Source organism: Eucyclogobius newberryi, unplaced genomic scaffold (genome assembly GCF_026437365.1).
Source record: "Eucyclogobius newberryi isolate DKJ021-1_F unplaced genomic scaffold, fEucNew1.0.hap1 SCAF_9, whole genome shotgun sequence".
Classification (NCBI taxonomy): Eukaryota; Metazoa; Chordata; class Actinopteri; order Gobiiformes; family Gobiidae; genus Eucyclogobius; species Eucyclogobius newberryi.
The window spans coordinates 38,529,009-38,547,293 of NW_027316532.1; the positions used below are offsets into that span (position 1 = coordinate 38,529,009).

Genomic DNA, 18,285 nt, shown 5'->3' on the forward strand with positions numbered 1-18,285 from the left:
TGAGAGCAGGGGTACAATCTGGTACAAAGTCATGTGGGTTCATGCAGATCCATGAGCGGAAACGCAGGGGAAGAGAAAGTCTTTACTCGCATGAGAATAAGCCACACTGGACCACAATAAGTCACTGAATAGGCAAACTTCCTACCGGTTTGTGTCAAGAACCAGAAACTGTTGAGCGTGTGCTGATTCACTGTACAGCACATGAAAGAGAACTGACTTCGTCTTATGGTTTCAAAGTAATAAACGGGAATTCAATCTGCTGAATCTCATTACAATCCAGCCACAAAAAGTATAAAAAGAATTACGTTCTTCTTCTTCTTCTTCTTCTTCTTCTTTGGTGTTTTATGGCGGCTGGTATCCAAGTTGTTGTTGTTGTTGTTGTTGTTGTTTTATGGCGGTTGGCATCCAATTGTTGCATTACTGCCAGACTTTATTCCTCAGACTCTGTCGTAGTCCGTAAAAGTACTCCTTCCATTGCTTTGGTTTTACAAAACCCATGAGGTCATGATATGTCTTTGTGACTAGAATAGTTGTTGTTGTTGTTGTTGTTGTTGTTGTTGTTGTTGTTGTTTTATGGCGGTTGGCATCCAAGTGTTGCATTACCGCCAGACTTTATTCCTCAGACTTTGTCGTAGTCCTCAGACTCTGTCGTAGTCCGTAAAAGTACTCCTTCCATTGCTTTGGTGTTACAAAGCCCATGAGGTCATGATATGTCTTTGTGACTAGAATAGTTGTTGTTGTTTCAGAGACCAACCGGCTTTATTCCAGGGAGACTCTTCTTCATCTTCCTCTCCTTCTTTGACGTTCGGTGCTTCCACCGTACAGCTTTATTCTTTAGGCTTCATTCTATAGGCTTTAATATGTCCACTGATGTCGCTGCTTGGTAGCCGTGCGTCTACGAGACTGGGCGAGGACAGGAGACCACCCCCACCCCCATCTCGTCACTCTGACCACTCTGACTCCCCACAAGCAGACCCTCATCACTCCGACTCCCATTTAGCGCCTTTAGCCTGTTTTCTATATCTGCCCAATCAAGCTCCTTTGTTCCAAGGAATCTCCCTGCAGCTTTAGCAATGATCCTGATCCTTTCAGTTCTGCTTTGAGTCTGAGCAGCACAGTTTACAACATCCACCATAAAGAGTACAAAATCCTCTCTATCCACAACAAGGGTATTCTCATTAATTCTGGAACCTGCACACTTGGGACCTCCACTCTTGAAACCTTCACACTTCTTGGGAGCCACGCTGGCCTTTCTCATTTCGCCCTGGCTGGGAGCAGCGCTGGCTCCTCTCTCTGTATTTACTCTAAACTCGTTACTTGAAACTTTCTTGACTTCATCTGCATAGGACTACCTTGAGAGACCTTTATTTTATGCACCTCAGCAGCTCTTTTGCTAAACCTGCATCCCCCGTAGGCAGAGCTATGTTCTTCCCCACAGTTACAGCACTTCAGTTTTGCACCCACGTCACACTTCCCATACTCGTGATCTCCTGTTACATTACTGCCAGACTTTATTCTTTATTCTTTAGACTTTATTCTATAGACTTTATTCTTCAGTTCAAAGCCCACTAGTTCAAAGCACATGAGTTCCAAGCACATAAGGTCTTCTTCCTCCTCCTCCTCCTTGCAGTCACAAGAAAGGTTGGTCTCCAACAACAACAACAACACAACAACGAACAATACCTCGTGCACTTGGATGCCAACTGCCATAAAAAACTACAACGACAACAGTTTGGATATTACGACAACATAGAGGAACGCCTCGGTCCGTATGACGGGGAAGAAGAAGAGGAAGCGTGACCTGGTCGGTGACGATATGAACAGCGGGGAGGACTCCCCTGGAGCCACTGATCCTGTGCAGCGTAGGGCGTCTTCTTGCTCGTCTATGGAGGGCTCTCTCAGTGAGGAGCAGGGCGGGGGGGTTGCAGATGTCGGGGATGTGAGTTCAGAGTGTAAGGTGTTCATAAAGCTCGCGCAGGATAATGCGTCCTTTAAGGGGTGGGATCCGATGGCGTTGACAAGGAGCCTGACTGTAGCTGTGGGAGTGGTCAAGCATGCGAGTGTCCTTAGGGATGGCTCGCTGCTGGTTGTGTGCAAGGACGTGGCTCAGCAAAGGAAGGCGATTGAAGCTAAGTGTCTGGGGGGGAAGGACATTCTTGTGTCTGATGCTGTAAGAGGCACGGTCAGGGGAGTTATAGTAGGCGTCCCTACGACGACATCTGTGGATGACATAAAGGAGAATTTGACTGGAGCTAAGGTGGTGGATGCTAGGCGGTTGAAGATGACCCGGGATGGGGTAAGGTGTGACAGCCTGTCGATAATGATTAGATTTGAAGGTGGGATCCTGCCTCGTGTGGTGTGCGTTGGGTACATGCGCTATGGCGTACGCCCATATGTTCTGCCGCCCCTGCGTTGCTTCAAGTGCCAGCGCTTTGGGCATATTGCAGCGGTCTGTAGAGGGAAGCAGAAGTGTGGTAAATGTGCAGGAGACCACGAGTATGGGAAGTGTGACGACGGAGCAAAACTCAAGTGCTGTAACTGTGGGGGAGAGCATAGCTCTGCCTACGGGGGATGCGTGTTCAGCAAGAGGGCTGCGGAGGTGCAAAAAGTTAGAGCCTCTCAAGGCATATCCTACGCGGATGCGGTCAAGAAGGTGTCTGGTAGTCAGGTGACGGTGGATGCAGTGGGGGCTGCCAGTGCTGCTGGTGTCCTAGGCGACAGGGGAGGGGGCAGCGTTGCCCGCAGCCAGGGGGAGGTCCCCACTGGGATGCCCGTGAGTGTGGCTTCCACGGGCAGAGGCCCTGTGGGTGCGGAGGATGTACTGGTTGTGAAGAGGAAAGATTTCTTCCTCTTTATAGTGGAAGTGATTAACTGTACTGGGCAAACCAAGAAGAGATCCGAAAAGACTAAGATCATCGCTAAGGCTGCAGGGAAGTACTTTGGAGCTGGGGGCCCCGAGTGGACGGAGATAGAGGATGCGCTGCGGGAGGGCGCCCTGCCCCATTCTGGCAGTGGGAGTGGGGGGGCTCCCGATGCGCCGTCAGGTTCCGGGGGCTCATAATGGCGGTGGCTGTCTTGCAATGGAATGCGCGTAGTCTTCGTGCTAATGGCCAGGAATTTAAGCATTTTGTCTCTACCTTGTTGAACAAGCCTCACGTTATGTGCGTGCAGGAGACTTGGTTACGACCTAGGTGGGGTTTTGGGATACAAGGGTATGTGTGTGTTAGGAATGATAGGGAGCAGGGTAGAGGCGGAGGTGTGGCTGTGTTTGTCCGAGATGACCTAAATTACGTTGTTGTCAGTGTGAGTAAAGCGCCGGAGGCCCTGGCGGTGAGGGTCTGGCTGGGTGGTGAAGCTGTTACTGTGGTTAACCTTTATAATCCGTGTGGTGAGTTAACGCTAGAGTCCTTACATAGTATCGGTAAGGATGTTCGGGGAAAGGCCGTGTGGTGTGGGGATTTTAATGCGCATAGCGCTTTGTGGGGCGGTAGTGGTACCGATAGGTATGGGCAGGTGGTAGAGGGTTTTATCAATCAAAGGGAGTTGGTTTGTCTGAATGATGGGGGTGGGACCCGCTATGATATGGGGACCGGTGCGGAAAGTGCAATAGATCTTACACTTGTGTCCAAGGAGTTAGCTGGTGTTTGTAGTTGGGAGGTTCTTGGTAATCTTTCTTTTGGTAGCGATCACTATCTAGTCCGCACCGTGATTGGCTTTGGGAGCTGTGTGGTCAGGGGGACGAGGATCCAGAGGTGGCAGTTGGCAAGGGCGAACTGGGGGGCTTTCCTGAGGAAAGCTGATGATGGTTCTAGGGTTCTGCAGGAAGGAGGATTGACTCAGGTGGATGATCTCAATAGTGCAATTGTCTCGCTCATCACGCAGTCAGCGGTAGGCACGATTCCTAAGAGTGGTGGTAGTGGACATAGGAAGCGGGTGCCGTGGTGGACTGAAGCATGTGGTCATGCTGTTAGGGCGAGAAATGCGGCGTTTCGCCGGCTAAGGGTTGCCCACACTGAGGGTGCCCTCATTGACTACAAGAGGGCCCGCGCTGTTGTGCGGAAAACTGTGAGAACGGCCAAGAGTGCCTATTGGAGGCGGTATTGTTCCAAAATTGGGAGAGAAACGCGTCTCGGGGATGTTTGGGGGATGATTAAGCGGATGCATGGGGTTGAGCGCCGTCGTGGGACCCCGGTCCTAATACTGAATGGTGTTGAAGCAGTCAGCGACGTTGACAAAGCTGAACTGTTGGCCAGCACCTTTGTGTCGGTGCACAGCTCTGACAATCTCTCACCTGCGGAAAGGCACTACAGGGAGAGTACTTTGGCCCAGAATTCTGAGCTGATTGGGCACCAGCCTTCGACTCAAGATGACCTTGACCTTCCGTTTAGTTTGTTTGAGCTAAGGAGAGCACTTTCTAAGGCGAAACAGACAGCCCCGGGTAAAGATGAGGTGTGCTATGACATGCTCTCTCATTTGACTGATGACACGCTTGGGCTAGTCCTGGGTCTTTTCAACCGTGTTTGGGATTCAGGTTGTGTTCCATCTGCGTGGAAACAGTCTACGGTGGTGCCGGTTCTGAAGCCGGGTAGGCCAGCGTCTGACCCTTCAAGTTATAGGCCGATTGCCTTGACGTCGCAGCTCGGGAAAACGATGGAGCGCATGGTTACCGAGCGGTTGGATTACTTCTTGGAGAGTCAGGGTTTGCTTCCCGCGCACCAGAGTGGTTTCCGTAGGGGCAGGAACACCATGGATTCCGTGTTGTGTTTGGAATCTGATATCCAGCTGGCCAGGGCTCAGAAAGAAAAGGTTATTGCGGTGCTCTTTGATGTGGAGAAGGCGTACGATATGGTTTGGAAGGATGGGCTCCTCATTAAGCTGCGGAAGTGTGGTGTGAAGGGTAAACTGTTTAACTGGGTCCGGAGCTTTCTGTCTGGCCGGCGTATCCAAACCAGAGTGGGCGCTGCTTACTCTGGGGTCTATGGGGTGGAGAATGGGATCCCGCAGGGGAGTGTGTGTAGCCCTATCTTGTTCAATGTTATGATTAAGGACATCTTTGACGACGTGGATGGGTCTGTTGGGAGGAGCCTTTATGCTGACGATGGCGCTCTATGGGTGAGAGGGAGGAATCTCCGGTTTTACGAGGCGAAACTGCAAAGGGCAATACAGCAGGTGGAGCAGTGGACCCTGAAGTGGGGGTTTAAACTGTCCGTACGGAAGTCTCAAGTGATCTGTTTCTTCAATGGACATAGGGACGTCTCCCTTCGACTGCATGGGCAGGTGCTCGAACAGGTCAGGGAGGTGAGGTTCTTGGGGGTCACCTTTGACGAGAGGCTTAGTTGGCGTCGGCACATTGATGAGGTCAGTGGTAAATGCAAAAGGGTGAATAACTTGCTTCGTTGTCTATCCGGCCAGGACTGGGGGGCCAGCAGAAGGTCGCTCCTGGGTATTTATCGGGCCGTCATGAGGGCGGCTATTGATTATGGCTGTATAGCCTACATGTCTGCGGCTGAGACTAACTTAAAGAAGCTTGATGTGGAGCAAGCCCAGGCCTTGCGCATCTGCTGTAGGGCTTTTAGGACCTCCCCTGTCTCGGCGCTGCAGGTTGAGTTGGGGGAATTGCCGTTACGGCTCCGGAGGCTAGAACTTCTGTTGGCTTACTGGGTGAATGTGCAAGGTCATACGAGCTCTCACCCGGTGAGGGACTTTCTCAGGGTTGATGGGGGGCAGAGTGAGGCTGGCGGTATGATTTTCAGCCAGGTAGGAAATGCGAAGGCGCGGCTTGCGGGGGTTGGTGATCTGCGTGTGAGCCCGTCGGTGGCTTTGTCTGCTATAGCTCCGTGGAAGTTTGTCCCGGCTCCTGTTGATGTTAGCTTGCATGGCAAGCTTAGAGGAGTCGCTGGGAGGGCACCGCAGTTTGCCGTTCAAGCGCTCATCGATAAGCACTCAGGTGATGTGTTTATTTATACCGACGGGTCTAGGGATCCTGAGAGTGGGCGTACTGGCGCCGCTTATTTTGTGCCTGACCTGGGGCTAGCGGTCAAGAAGAGGTTGACAGATCGCCTTTCTGTTTTCACGTCGGAACTTATAGCGATACGGTTGGCGTTGGAATGGGCGGAATCTGCTTTGCAGTGTTGCGGCATTGTGGTGGCCTCTGACAGCCTTTCTGCATTGCAAAGCATTAAATCTGGGAAATCGGATTGCAGACAGGATGTGTTGAATGGCATCTTCTGTCTGATGCTCTCCCTGTCCAGGAAGGATGTGAGGGTTTCCTTCATTTGGGTCCCTGCGCATGTGGGGGTGGATGGTAACGAAATGGCTGATGCACTGGCTAAACGTTCCCTTCGGCGGCCATCAATTGATGTGGCGGTTGAGTTAAGCAAATCTGAAATCAAGCCTGTTATCAAGAGTCATGTGGTCGGCCTTTGGCAGGAATTTTGGAGCCACTGTGTTACTGGACGGCATCTCTATCACATACAGGGTAGTGTGGGTCCTTGCGGGTCTATGGGCAGGAACGCGTGGGAGGAAAGGGCCTTCGCCCGCATGAGGATTGGCCATACTGGACTCAATTGGTCACTAAGTAGGATAGGCAAACATCCGACCGGTCTGTGTGGTCACTGTCGGGTGCCAGAGACTGTCGAGCATGTGCTGATTTGCTGTGAGGCTTATGATAGGGAAAGGGCCGGGTTGGCCTTGTGGTTTCGGAATAATGGGCGGGAGTTCAATCTGCGGAACGTTCTGGCGATCCAGTCACAGGGTTTGTGTCAGGCTGTGGTTGCTTACTTATGTAGCACAGGGCTGGGTAAACGTTTATAGAGGTGGGGGGTGTTGGAGACTGAGCCGAGGATGAGGAGCAAGAGGATGTTCTAACGCGCTTGGACTTCATGGGCCTAGAAACGCCAAAGTGATGGAAGAAGGACTTCTAAAGGATAAAACGACAAAGACGTCCCATGACCTCATGGGCTTTGTAAAACGACAAAGACGTCCCATGATCTCATGGGCTTTGTACTTCCAAAGCACCGAACGTCAAAGAGGGCGAGGAAGGTGAAGAAGAGTCTCCCTGGAATAAAGCCGGTTGGTCTCTGACACAACAACTATTCTAGTCACAAGAACACATCATGACCTCATGGGCTTTGTGGCGCCGGGGCGATGGGAGGAGTACTTTTGCGGACTGCGACAGAGTCTGAGGACTGCGAAGCGTCTGGGGAGTGGGGTCTGGCGGTGGTGCAACGCTCGGATGCCAACCGCCATAGGGCAACAGCAACAACAACAACAACAACAACAACTATTCTAGTCACAAAGACATATCATGACCTCATGGGCTTTGTAACACCAAAGCAATGGAAGGAGTTCTTTTACGGACTACGACAGAGTCTGAGGACTACGACAAAGTCTGAGGAATAAAGTCTGGCGGTAATGCAACACTTGGATGCCAACCGCCATAAAACAACAACAACAACAACAACAACATCCTTGCAGGCATATCCTATGCGGATGCGGTCAAGAAGGTGTCTGGTAGTCAGGTGACGGTGGATGCAGTGGGGGCTGCCAGTGCTGCTGGTGTCCTAGGCGACAGGGGAGGGGGCAGCGTTGCCCGCGGCCAGGGGGAGGTCCTCACTGGGATGCCTGTGAGTGTGGCTTCCACGGGCAGAGGCCCTGTGGGTGCGGAGGATGTACTGGTTGTGAAGAGGAAAGATTTCTTCCTCTTTATAGTGGAAGTGATTAACTGTACTGGGCAAACCAAGAAGAGATCCGAAAAGACTAAGATCATCGCTAAGGCTGCAGGGAAGTACTTTGGAGCTGGGGGCCCCGAGTGGACGGAGATAGAGGATGCGCTGCGGGAGGGCGCCCTGCCCCATTCTGGCAGTGGGAGTGGGGGGGCTCCCGATGCGCCGTCAGGTTCCGGGGGCTCATAATGGCGGTGGTTGTCTTGCAATGGAATGCGCGTAGTCTTCGTGCTAATGGCCAGGAATTTAAGCATTTTGTCTCTACCTTGTTGAACAAGCCTCACGTTATGTGCGTGCAGGAGACTTGGTTACGACCTAGGTGGGGTTTTGGGATACAAGGGTATGTGTGTGTTAGGAATGATAGGGAGCAGGGTAGAGGCGGAGGTGTGGCTGTGTTTGTCCGAGATGACCTAAATTACGTTGTTGTCAGTGTGAGTAAAGCGCCGGAGGCCCTGGCGGTGAGGGTCTGGCTGGGTGGTGAAGCTGTTACTGTGGTTAACCTTTATAATCCGTGTGGTGAGTTAACGTTAGAGTCCTTGCATAGTATCGGTAAGGATGTTCGGGGAAAGGCCGTGTGGTGTGGGGATTTTAATGCGCATAGCGCTTTGTGGGGCGGTAGTGGTACCGATAGGTATGGGCAGGTGGTAGAGGGTTTTATCAATCAAAGGGAGTTGGTTTGTCTGAATGATGGGGGTGGGACCCGCTATGATATGGGGACCGGTGCGGAAAGTGCAATAGATCTTACACTTGTGTCCAAGGAGTTAGCTGGTGTTTGTAGTTGGGAGGTTCTTGGTAATCTTTCTTTTGGTAGCGATCACTATCTAGTCCGCACCGTGATTGGCTTTGGGAGCTGTGTGGTCAGGGGGACGAGGATCCAGAGGTGGCAGTTGGCAAGGGCGAACTGGGGGGCTTTCCTGAGGAAAGCTGATGATGGTTCTAGGGTTCTGCAGGAAGGAGGATTGACTCAGGTGGATGATCTCAATAGTGCAATTGTCTCGCTCATCACGCAGTCAGCGGTAGGCACGATTCCTAAGAGTGGTGGTAGTGGACATAGGAAGCGGGTGCCGTGGTGGACTGAAGCATGTGGTCATGCTGTTAGGGCGAGAAATGCGGCGTTTCGCCGGCTAAGAGTTGCCCACACTGAGGGTGCCCTCATTGACTACAAGAGGGCCCGCGCTGTTGTGCGGAAAACTGTGAGAACGGCCAAGAGTGCCTATTGGAGGCGGTATTGTTCCAAAATTGGGAGAGAAACGCGTCTCGGGGATGTTTGGGGGATGATTAAGCGGATGCATGGGGTTGAGCGCCGTCATGGGACCCCGGTCCTAATACTGAATGGTGTTGAAGCAGTCAGCGACGTTGACAGAGCTGAACTGTTGGCCAGCACCTTTGTGTCGGTGCACAGCTCTGACAATCTCTCACCTGCGGAAAGGCACTACAGGGAGAGTACTTTGGCCCAGAATTCTGAGCTGATTGGGCACCAGCCTTCGACTCAAGATGACCTTGACCTTCCGTTTAGTTTGTTTGAGCTAAGGAGAGCACTTTCTAAGGCGAAACAGACAGCCCCGGGTAGAGATGAGGTGTGCTATGACATGCTCTCTCATTTGACTGATGACACGCTTGGGCTAGTCCTGGGTCTTTTCAACCGTGTTTGGGATTCAGGTTGTGTTCCATCTGCGTGGAAACAGTCTACGGTGGTGCCGGTTCTGAAGCCGGGTAGGCCAGCGTCTGACCCTTCAAGTTATAGGCCGATTGCCTTGACGTCGCAGCTCGGGAAAACGATGGAGCGCGTGGTTACCGAGCGGTTGGATTACTTCTTGGAGAGTCGGGGTTTGCTTCCTGCGCACCAGAGTGGTTTCCGTAGGGGCAGGAACACCATGGATTCCGTGTTGTGTTTGGAATCTGATATCCAGCTGGCCAGGGCTCAGAAAGAAAAGGTTATTGCGGTGCTCTTTGATGTGGAGGAGGCGTACGATATGGTTTGGAAGGATGGGCTCCTCATTAAGCTGCGGAAGTGTGGTGTGAAGGGTAAACTGTTTAACTGGGTCCGGAGCTTTCTGTCTGGCCGGCGTATCCAAACCAGAGTGGGCGCTGCTTACTCTGGGGTCTATGGGGTGGAGAATGGGATCCCGCAGGGGAGTGTGTGTAGCCCTATCTTGTTCAATGTTATGATTAAGGACATCTTTGACGACGTGGATGGGTCTGTTGGGAGGAGCCTTTATGCTGACGATGGCGCTCTATGGGTGAGAGGGAGGAATCTCCGGTTTTACGAGGCGAAACTGCAAAGGGCAATACAGCAGGTGGAGCAGTGGACCCTGAAGTGGGGGTTTAAACTGTCCGTACGGAAGTCTCAAGTGATCTGTTTCTTCAATGGGCATAGGGACGTCTCCCTTCGACTGCATGGGCAGGTGCTTGAACAGGTCAGGGAGGTGAGGTTCTTGGGGGTCACCTTTGACGAGAGGCTTAGTTGGCGTCAGCACATTGATGAGGTCAGTGGTAAATGCAAAAGGGTGAATAACTTGCTTCGTTGTCTATCCGGCCAGGACTGGGGGGCCAGCAGAAGGTCGCTCCTGGGTATTTATCGGGCCGTCATGAGGGCGGCTATTGATTATGGCTGTATAGCCTACATGTCTGCGGCTGAGACTAACTTAAAGAAGCTTGATGTGGAGCAAGCCCAGGCCTTGCGCATCTGCTGTAGGGCTTTTAGGGCCTCCCCTGTCTCGGCGCTGCAGGTTGAGTTGGGGGAATTGCCGTTACGGCTCCGGAGGCTAGAACTTCTGTTAGCTTACTGGGTGAATGTGCAAGGTCATACGAGCTCTCACCCGGTGAGGGACTTTCTCAGGGTTGATGGGGGGCAGAGTGAGGCTGGCGGTATGGTTTTCAGCCAGGTAGGAAATGCGAAGGCGCGGCTTGCGGGGGTTGGTGATCTGTGTGTGAGCCCGTCGGTGGCTTTGTCTGCTATAGCTCCGTGGAAGTTTGTCCCGGCTCCTGTTGATGTTAGCTTGCATGGCAAGCTTAGAGGAGTCGCTGGGAGGGCACCGCAGTTTGCCGTTCAAGCGATCATCGATAAGCACTCAGGTGATGTGTTTATTTATACCGACGGGTCTAGGGATCCTGAGAGTGGGCGTACTGGCGCCGCTTATTTTGTGCCTGACCTGGGGCTAGCGGTCAAGAAGAGGTTGACAGATCGCCTTTCTGTTTTCACGTCGGAACTTATAGCGATACGGTTGGCGTTGGAATGGGCGGAATCTGCTTTGCAGTGTTGCGGCATTGTGGTGGCCTCTGACAGCCTTTCTGCATTGCAAAGCATTAAATCTGGGAAATCGGATTGCAGACAGGATGTGTTGAATGGCATCTTCTGTCTGATGCTCTCCCTGTCCAGGAAGGATGTGAGGGTTTCCTTCTTTTGGGTCCCTGCGCATGTGGGGGTGGATGGTAACGAAATGGCTGATGCACTGGCTAAACGTTCCCTTCGGCGGCCATCAATTGATGTAGCGGTTGAGTTGGGCAAGTCTGAAATCAAGCCCGTTATCAAGAGTCATGTGGTCGGCCTTTGGCAGGAATTTTGGAGCCACTGTGTTACTGGACGGCATCTCTATCACATACAGGGTAGTGTGGGTCCTTGCGGGTCTATGGGCAGGAACGCGTGGGAGGAAAGGGCCTTCGCCCGCATGAGGATTGGCCATACTGGACTCAATTGGTCACTGAGTAGGATAGGCAAACATCCGACCGGTCTGTGTGGTCACTGTCGGGTGCCAGAGACTGTCGAGCATGTGCTGATTTGCTGTGAGGCTTATGATAGGGAAAGGGCCGGGTTGGCCTTGTGGTTTCGGAATAATGGGCGGGAGTTCAATCTGCGGAACGTTCTGGCGATCCAGTCACAGGGTTTGTGTCAGGCTGTGGTTGCTTACTTATGTAGCACAGGGCTGGGTAAACGTTTATAGAGGTGGGGGGTGTTGGGGACTGAGCCGAGGATGAGGAGCAAGAGGATGTTCTAACGCGCTTGGGCTTCGTGGGCCTAGAAACGCCAAAGTGATGGAAGAAGGACTTCTAACCGAACGTCAAAGAGGGCGAGGAAGGTGAAGAAGAGTCTCCCTGGAATAAAGCCGGTTGGTCTCTGACACAACAACTATTCTAGTCACAAAAACACATCATGACCTCATGGGCTTTGTACGCCAAAGCAATGGGAGGAGTACTTTTACGGACTACGACAGAGTCTGAGGACTACGAAACGTCTGAGGATTAAAGTCTGGCGGTAATGCAACACTCGGATGCCAACCGCCATAAAACAACAACAACAACAACAACAACAACAACAACAACAACAACAGCAACAACAACAACAACAACAACAACAACATCCTTGGAGAAGAAGATAAAATGGACAGACAGACGAGCTGCCCCATGCACAAAACATTCCTGTATCTACTTTGAAATCTCACATACACAAATAATGGAATGAGACAATGAGATGAGAAGAAATGTACTCGGCTTGGCACGTATTGGTACTTGGTAATTTTTCTTTTGGGGGAAAATATTGTGCAATTTGTGCAAAGTGAACTTTCAAATAGGGTTAAGGGGATATTTCTGCACATTTGTCTGATAATTAAACCTCACCAAATAAACCTCTGAATACATTTTGAGATATCTATTTCTGTCAATCGCCCACACCTTCTACACAGATTCTGATTGGTTGCTGTGGTGGTTATACCTTTGGTGAGATGGGTGGCAGTGGAGGTGAGGGTCTCACTAGCGGCACGCAGCCCTGAGCCCAGGCGTCTGCTTCAGCTGGAGGAGGCTCACAGTCCTCAGGCAGAACCTCCTCTGCTCCGTCTCCATCGTCTCTGCACAGGAAACGCTGCTCCACCGTTTGAATCAGGCACTTCTTCACCCAGTTTGTTGTAAACGGGAACACCTGAAAGACAAAGACGTTGGCATTAATCTGTGGTGCTGTGCCCTAGAGCAAGACACTGAACACACGTTGTAAGTGGATAGTCGAATAGTTTCTTGTTGTGGCCTTTGAACATGAATATCAAGGCAGAAATAATTGGTTTTGGGATTCACCTCAGTTTTGGAGTTGCAGTGGCTATGATTTATGATTTATTTCCATGTTCATTTCTAATCCTTTTTATCATTCTAACTTGAAAAAGAAGCCAAACGTAGGAGGCATAGTTCATGTGCCAAATGTAAACCATTGATTATAGGGCATTTCATTGACCTGTTGTCTGACGTCTGCCCTGCAACACCCGTCCATGACGTTCCTGAGTAACTTCTCCATGTGTTCAGCCACGGCCTCCTCTGCCTCCTCTTGTGCCAGCATCTCTGTCCATGATGTCCGAGTCAAACGGCCTGGGACCAGCTCCTCGGGCTCTGTGTCCTGTGGCTGAGGCTCTGTCACTGACCGCTGGGATCGAGCTGATCGGGGCATCCTGACCATTGACATGCAAAACTGACCACGTGTTCGTTCTGAAGATATCTGTAAACAATGAAAACGTTTTGATGTATAACTTAGAAATAGCAACTAACTGAAACACAAATCCAGTTCATTCCCAGTTTGAACTTCTGAAGGGAAATCTGGTCATCAGCTTTATTGTGTTGGAAGTAAAAGGTCTGCTTTTACTCTGAAGAAGACACACTGACTAAAATTATATTAATAATCTTCGCTCACCGAAGTGACCAGATGAGTAAACATAACAGTTCAGTGGCATCAACAACACATTTTGTCCAAATCATTTATATCAGGGGTGTCCAAACTGTTTTCTTATACGGATTAGAGGGCCACAAACAACCCGACAATGTCAAATTTGTCGAATGAAAAAGTGAATAATTCGACATTTTGCATTTTACATTATTTTGATGAGCTCCCACACCGTTAATAAGAGTTGGAATATTAATTTTAGGTTGGTATAACATCAAAATGCTTGAATGTTTCCAATTTACAATAAAAAGTACAACTTTTTGTTGTCTGGACAAATTTAGCATGAAGCTGGACCAACAAAAAAATGGTCTGAGAGCCGCATTTGGCCCCCGGGCCGTAGTTTGGACGTGTCTGATTTATATGTAATTATTACCTCTACCTCCAGTGATTAGACTCATGTTTTTAAAGTCCCACACGGTTTTTGATTTCAGACACAATTTCAAGCATTAATCTCTAGCTAACGTTAACATTAGCGTTAGCTGACCGTGTTTACGGCATGTTGCCAAGCAACAAGCGGGACAGTGACGTAGGGTTTCATCGAGGACAAATAATAATTATTTAATTTATTTTCATAATAGACACATAAATGAATGTCTGTTGTTTTAATTACAATGAAAATGTGATGACAAAGATATTTATCTTTTAAGCTGAACGAGCACAATATTAAAGACAAAGTTCTGTTATTTCCTCAGTGAAGGTGCTGTTCTGTGTGGTGACCGCTAGATGGTGCTAGAGCTACTGACCATAAAACATCTTCTTTTTCTGCATCTTTATGTTTTGCTTATGTCAAGGTTTGTAACAGTCTTCAATATTTATTTACCCTTTTCATTGTGATTATTCAGAATCTGGCTTTATTCAGGTCTCTCTTTGCTCAAATAATTAGATATAATAATAATAAAAATAATAATATGTATTATATTATATTATTAACAGCAACAATTTCCAAACAAAACGGGTCTTTATTTAGGAAGTTAAAGAAACAAAAGGTCGCAATCAACACCCCATTTAAATACAAAACCAAAATAAAAATAAACATAAATCGTTTTGCATATCAAAGAACCATTCATTAATAATTACAATCCAAGCAAACCAAAAACACACTTGTGAGTTAATACACAAACGTTGATCCAAAAATCAGTCAATTTGACAGTAAAATTACAAATATTTAGCTAAAAAAAGGAAATTAAAATAATATATTAGCAATTAGCTTTTGAAAATTACATATTGTGTGTTCACACAAAAGTACAAAATAATACCAATGACATTTAGAGTAAGTACTCTTCTACAATTAAATAAAAAAGTGGGAAAAACAAGATGAAAAGAAACTAGTAATATGCATGAAAAAGTCTCTCCTTTTGTTAGCAAAACACTATCCAAAATAACTACAATCATTTACATCAGTACAAAGATATCTGGATTTAAAAATAGTTGCAATGAAAAAACAGGGGTTTATTTTTCTGACAGTAAAAAATGACACTGTGGATCAGAAATCTGCAAAATATGCAATGAAAAAAATAAAATCTGCATTATATAAAGGTTTACACGGTAGATCTTACTTTTATACAAATATTAGAAACAGTATTGCACGTCACAACACAGATTCGAGGTTAGTCAGCCTTTCAAAATGTGTTATTATTCAAGTTTCAGAGCATCTACGAGGACAGGGGAGCTCAAGTTTCGCCCAAGAACAAAATGAAACCTTCATGTTTGCCTCCTTCAAATTAAAACAATACAAAAGTCGACGCTGCTCCTAATGACATGATTCTTTGTCTTTCCATGTAACATAATCAGGGAAAAGTGGGGTAAATAAATTGTATAATATATAAATAGAAAAATACAATCAAAATCAAGTCATTTGTCTACAAAAATAGTGAAATAAATATGATTTTCTTTACATAAACAAAGACACATACAAAACAAAGTAACAGTGTTTTAACATAGAAAACCGCACAGAAACAGCACAAGTCAAGTGTTACAGGTGACGATATATTGTTAGAACTAAAGCCCCAAAAAGTCAAAATTACAGCTTGACTCCCTCAACATCAAAACTACATTAGAATATATTATAGAACATATTTAACTCCGGTTTACACAACATATATTATTATAACTTAAGACCACTGCTTCACTACATCCTAAATTATGCAAAAATAAAACTTTATAAATCATCTGTTATTATAAATAGGCGGTTTTGTAATTGTTTTTTTTTAGGGGAAAATCACATAGGGCAAAAGTAAAAGGCGTGGGTTTTATAGAAAAGTAGTGCATAATATAAAAGGTTTGAAATAGAGGGGTCAGTGACAGGTTAAGGAGTCCACACTGGACATGAATCGAAATGATCGCCCGTAAATAAACCTCCATTAGGTCTCGTTTTGTAACCGCACACACCTGAACACTGAAGAAGACAGAATCACACGGACGTAAAAGTGACGCACAGCTACAGTACCGAAAACGGAGCGGCAAAAGAAAATGCCAATCCTCACGTAAAGATTGTCCCATAAGAGTAAATCGGAAAACGAGCCGGCAGACCGTTTCATGAAGGATATTCCAGTGAGACATCGCCAAGTCGACCAATGGCCTCTTTTGGGCAACTCTCTGTGCTATTATGGTCTGCCGCGGCGTCGCTAACTCATATATTAGCTTTGGAAACATACATTATTCAGCGTTTAAAGGCAGAAAAGATATTTGAATTCTCCTTGTTGTAACTAAACCTCAGTCACCATAAAGCACACACAGCACAGGGACGACACGAAACACAGACCACGACGTGGGACACCACTCTGCTTCTCCAAAAGAGAGTTTTTTTTGCCACACAGGCCACCGTATCAAAAAAGATGGCATCCGCTAAAACTACAGTAGAACCAATGTCACTTTTTGTATTGTTTAGTATGTGAACAACAGATAAACATCGACGCATGCAAGTTTAAATAGTGTTTCATTATTTACTGTATGTCTGGATTTTTTTTCCCTCTAAACATCTGTATTAGACGTTCATGCTACTTACTAAAGAATTAAATATCTTAAATTATCGCCACATTTTTACATCCATCTTTGCTGTGTGTTGTCAGAATCTCACGTATCCTACATGCTTTTGTGTCGCTGAACCTGTCGAAAGAACATGCACTTTCCCTGGCATTGGGGGCCATAAGTGGTTGAGTGCATACTGCATTGGAATTGATGTGATTTTCGTTACTAATGGCGTTAAATATACTCCTTATACTAATATTTATGTCTACATAGCAGCAAAGCTTTAAAGAGCTTGTTACATTTCCATTGTGGCGAATATAGTTTGCAGAAACCGGAATTGTGATTTTGAGGTATAACACTATTGTATTTGTGAATTTTGAGTCTATGGCAAGAAAAAAGAGTATTTTGTTAAGTTATTTCCTATGTTCCTATTGTTGCTATCTTTGGTCATGACCTAGACATAAAAGAATTGAGGTTTTTTCCCATGAACACGTGTGCACTTCACGCACTGTTGTCGGGTGGCATTAGCAGCAGACAGACAGACAGATGAGCTGCCCCCATGCACCAAACATTCCTGTATCTACTTTGAAATCTCACATACAAAAATAATGGCAATAAAAAAAACTACAAAAATCAATCTCTTCTTTTCATTTTAAATCTCCGTTTAGAAAAGATGAACGTACCACAAAAAGGTTGTTATCAGCCTGAGATGTGAAGGGGAATTTGGTGAAAAACATAGGCTCGTGGTGTTTGGCTGCTACAAAAGATAGATATATACGTCTTGAATATACTGTTTAGTGCTACGTACAGGATTATACTGACAGGAAAGCAGGGGAGGCAGAGAGACTTCCAGAACCATTCTTTCCTTTGCTCTCAATGTGGCGGGATATTTCTAGTTCCAGCGAAAGTGTATTTGCCGGGGTCGGTCCGCGCCCTCTTTGACCAGGGGCTTGTGGAACTCTCGCCCGGCCCGTGAGTGGATGTTGGCCCAGCAGAACTCGCAGTAGTACTGGAGACAGGTGACGTTGGCGCAGAAGAAGGGGGCGAACTTGCCCCCGCAGCGAGCGCCCTGACACTCGTCACACAGCTGGTCATCCAGGACGTACGGCTTCACCTCCACCTGAGCAACGACACGCCATGGACGGAAAACGGTCAATTATAAGTGATGTGCCGTGGCTAATTAGCGGTGTGGCAGTAACTAGAATATTGTGATATCGTATCGTCAAAGGTAACATCGTGATATCGTATCGTCAAAGGTAATATCGTGATATCGTATCGTCAAAGGTAATATCGTGATATCGTATCGCCAAAGGTAACATCGTGATATCGTATCGTCAAAGGTAATATCGTGATATCGTATCGTCAAAGGTAACATCGTGATATCGTATCGTCAAAGGTAACATCGTGATATCGTATCGTCAAAGGTAATATCGTGATATCGTATCGTCAAAGGTCAAAGGTAATATCGTGATATCGCATCGTCAAAGGTAATATCGTGATATCGTATCGTCATCGTCAAAGGTAACATCGTGATATCGTATCGTCAAAGGTAACATCGTGATATCGTATCGTCAAAGGTAACATTGTGATATCGTATCGTCAAAGGTAACATCGTGATATCGTATCGACAAAGGTAATATCGTGATATCGTATCGTCAAAGGTAATATCGTGATATCGTATCGCCAAAGGTAATATCGTGATATCGCATCGTCAAAGGTAATATCGTGATATCGTATCGTCATCGTCAAAGGTAACAACGTGATATCGTATCGTCAAAGGTAATATCGTGATATCGTATCGTCAAAGGTAATATCGTGATATCGTATCGCCAAAGGTAATATCGTGATATCGCATCGTCAAAGGTAATATCGTGATATCGTATCGTCATCGTCAAAGGT

The 18,285-nt window shown here is 47.5% G+C and overlaps 3 protein-coding genes across 7 annotated transcripts in view; 1 reads left to right on the top strand and 2 right to left on the bottom strand.

The window, feature by feature from the left end:
* The window catches only part of LOC140353894 (uncharacterized), a 23,030-nt gene extending 9,839 nt beyond the window's left edge, over positions 1-13,191 (bottom strand). For both annotated transcript variants that reach the window (XM_072438667.1, XM_072438666.1), the window contains exons 1-2: positions 12,940-13,191; positions 12,433-12,636 (exon numbers count right to left, since the gene is read on the bottom strand). In XM_072438667.1, the coding sequence (XP_072294768.1) occupies positions 12,433-12,636; positions 12,940-13,164 (429 nt within the window). In that variant the 5' untranslated portion in view covers positions 13,165-13,191. The remainder of the gene's footprint in view (positions 1-12,432; positions 12,637-12,939) is intronic.
* The window catches only part of palld (palladin, cytoskeletal associated protein), a 457,154-nt gene that overhangs the window by 220,061 nt on the left and 218,808 nt on the right, over positions 1-18,285 (top strand). The window lies entirely within an intron of this gene.
* cpeb2 (cytoplasmic polyadenylation element binding protein 2) overlaps positions 15,305-18,285 on the bottom strand; it is a 34,391-nt gene continuing 31,410 nt past the window's right edge. For all 4 annotated transcript variants that reach the window (XM_072439472.1, XM_072439474.1, XM_072439473.1 and 1 more), the window contains one exon: positions 15,305-17,506. In XM_072439472.1, coding sequence (XP_072295573.1) covers positions 17,279-17,506 — 228 coding nt within the window. In that variant the 3' untranslated portion in view covers positions 15,305-17,278. The remainder of the gene's footprint in view (positions 17,507-18,285) is intronic.